Source organism: Arachis ipaensis, chromosome B09 (assembly GCF_000816755.2).
Source record: "Arachis ipaensis cultivar K30076 chromosome B09, Araip1.1, whole genome shotgun sequence".
Taxonomy (NCBI): domain Eukaryota; kingdom Viridiplantae; phylum Streptophyta; class Magnoliopsida; order Fabales; family Fabaceae; genus Arachis; species Arachis ipaensis.
In genome coordinates this window covers 69,856,929-69,859,521 of record NC_029793.2, presented here as the reverse complement: position 1 = coordinate 69,859,521, position 2,593 = coordinate 69,856,929, and the positions used below count along the sequence as shown (strand labels likewise).

General features: G+C 37.7%; 1 protein-coding gene across 1 annotated transcript; it reads left to right on the top strand.

Annotated features, from left to right (window-relative positions):
* Positions 203 to 2,301, top strand: LOC110266861. Its single transcript, XM_021111906.1, has 3 exons — positions 203 to 463; positions 678 to 900; positions 2,222 to 2,301. The coding sequence occupies exons 1-3, from the start codon at positions 203 to 205 to the stop codon at positions 2,299 to 2,301; spliced, it is 564 nt and encodes a 187-aa protein (XP_020967565.1).

Here is a 2,593-nt window from a genome sequence, read left to right as displayed (position 1 = left end):
CATTCAGGAGATAATACGATTGCATGGAATACCTTCATCAATTGTGTCAGACAGAGATCCAAGGTTTACTTCTAGATTTTGGGGAGCTCTACAGAAAGCTTTTCGGACGAAGTTGCACTTAAGTACAGCATATCACCCACAGACTGAAGGACAGACAGAATGAACAATTCGTACCTTGGAAGATATGTTGAGATCTTGCGTAATGGACCAACAGGGTAACTGGGACAAATACTTGCCATTGATTGAGTTTGCTTACAACAACAGTTATCAAAAGAGTATCAGAATGGCACCATATGAGGCCCTCTACAGAAGAAAGTGTCAATCACTATTATGCTGTATGACAAGGAGGAAGGCAGCTTTTTGGGGCCAGACTTGGTACAAGAAACTACCAAACGGATTAAGCACATTCGAGAGAAGATTCAAACTGCCCAAAGTCGACAAAAGAGCTATGCAGATATTAGGCGTAGGTCCTTAGAATTTAACGAAGGTGACCATATCTTCTTAAGAGTGACACCTACGACAGGAATAGGTAGAGCTCTTAGGACTAAGAAATTGAATCCACGATATTTAGGTCCATTTCAAATTCTTAAAGAGTCGGTCCAGTAGCGTACCAAGTAGCTCTCCCTCCTTATTTGTCACACCTTCATGATGTTTTTCATGTTTCACAACTCAAAAAGTATAATCCCGACGAAAGCCACATTTTACAACCAGAGACAGTACAGCTGCGAGCCGACATGACATATCAAACCCTACCAGTCAGGATTGTGGAACGAAGTGACAAACAGCTTAGAGATAAGACAGTATCATTGGTTAAGGTAGCATGGGAACAAACTGGAACTGAAGAGTACATATGGATGCTGGAAGACAAGATGAGAACAGACTACCCGTTTCTCTTTTCAGGTAATTGAAATTTTGAGGACAAAATTTTCTTTTAGGAGGGTAGAATGTAACGGCCTAGCCCCGAAGAAACGGCGCTTTTTCGGGATCAAACGGAATTTTTACAGAATTTTTAGGAATTTCTATGCATATAAGCACCTCCACTGCACAGGTGCTGCGTCATCAAGCTGCTGAGTCAGCAGCTTGATTGCACAGGACACCTTTCCTAATCTAAGTAGGCACGTCGCGAAAAGTTGCGTTTTTGAGCCACTTCGGGCCCGAATTTCAAAATTCTGATTTCTGTGGTTAGTCTCTATGTGACGAGCCGGTCACGAATTTCGAGAGAAAATTATATTAGTATAATATTCATATATTATTATTTTATTTAGAATATTATATTATTATCTTATCTACTGTGATTAATGTTGATCTATGTTTAGTAATATAATAACTGAGCTTGAAATCTACCGGTAACGGATAATACCGGCATTCTTAGATGAACTTAGCACTGCTAATGCTTCATCATATATCTTTTATTCTTATGATTATCCAGTTACTAGTGTCATTTACACTAAGTAACTTAATGTTTATCCATTAGTAGTGTAATTACTTAAGTTCTAATACATCTAGTTTTAGTAATTATCCTTTTCTGAGATATTTTGACAAGTAACTTTTGGATAATCATCATCCAAAAGCCACGGCCTCCCTAGGACAGCTTGGCTATCATTTTTGTTCTTGGAAAAGCTTAGAACACCATGAAAGAAAACCATGAAGCTTCCATGAACACCTGAGCTACTTTCTCCGTTCTTTCTCAAACCGAAACCCCTATCAAATATCTAATCTTACCAAAGTGTTCACCTCTTCCTCCTCTTCATTTCTATGTCACTTTTCTTGGAGTAAATCAAGGTATGAAGGCTGCTCCTCCTCCTTGAAGATTCGGCCATGGTGGTTCCTTAAGTTAATGATGTTTTCATCATGTTCTTTCTTAGGATCTCTTATTCAGTCACCAAAAGCTCCAAGAAAACGTGATTTCTAGTTACTTTAAGGTGAGGAAAACCTTATTTTCACCATCATGAAGCTTCAGCCTTCATGGTTCATAAGATTCTAAAGTTGTTTTTGATGTTAAAATAGGCGTAAAAGTGCTTCTGGAAGCTTATTTTTGGTGCAATCTCGGACAGCAGCAAAGGAGGTAAGGTTTGGTAAATTAATCAATGATTGGCTGTGTTCTTGAAGTGTTAAACCAGATCTTGTTTCTTGAGATTTGATTTTGGGTGTATGTGTGAGGGTTTGATCATGGAAACTTGTTGTTTAATGCTTGAAAATCATGTTTATGATGGTTTTGAAGTGGCTGTTGGTGCTGCTGGAAAACCTGACATTCCAGCCATGAAAATCATGATTTTTCATGCTTATTTGATGTGTATTTGATGGCTGAAAAGTTTCTCTTTGGTTTGATAAAAATCGGGTTCAAATCGGTTTCCGAAAAGATTGAAAAACTAGCGGAAAATCAAGCAAAAATCAGATGAACTTTTGGAAAAAAAAATGTTTTTAGTTTTTGGAAGAACATGAAAACGTGTATTCAAGGAGTTTTGGGGTCAAAATGTAATTATTAAAAAGTTTGGGGTTGAAAATTAATTAATCAAAAGTTGAGGGGCTAAAGTGCAAATATTAAAGTTATAGGGGTCAAAGTGCAATTTCCAAGAAGTCCGGGGGTCAAAAT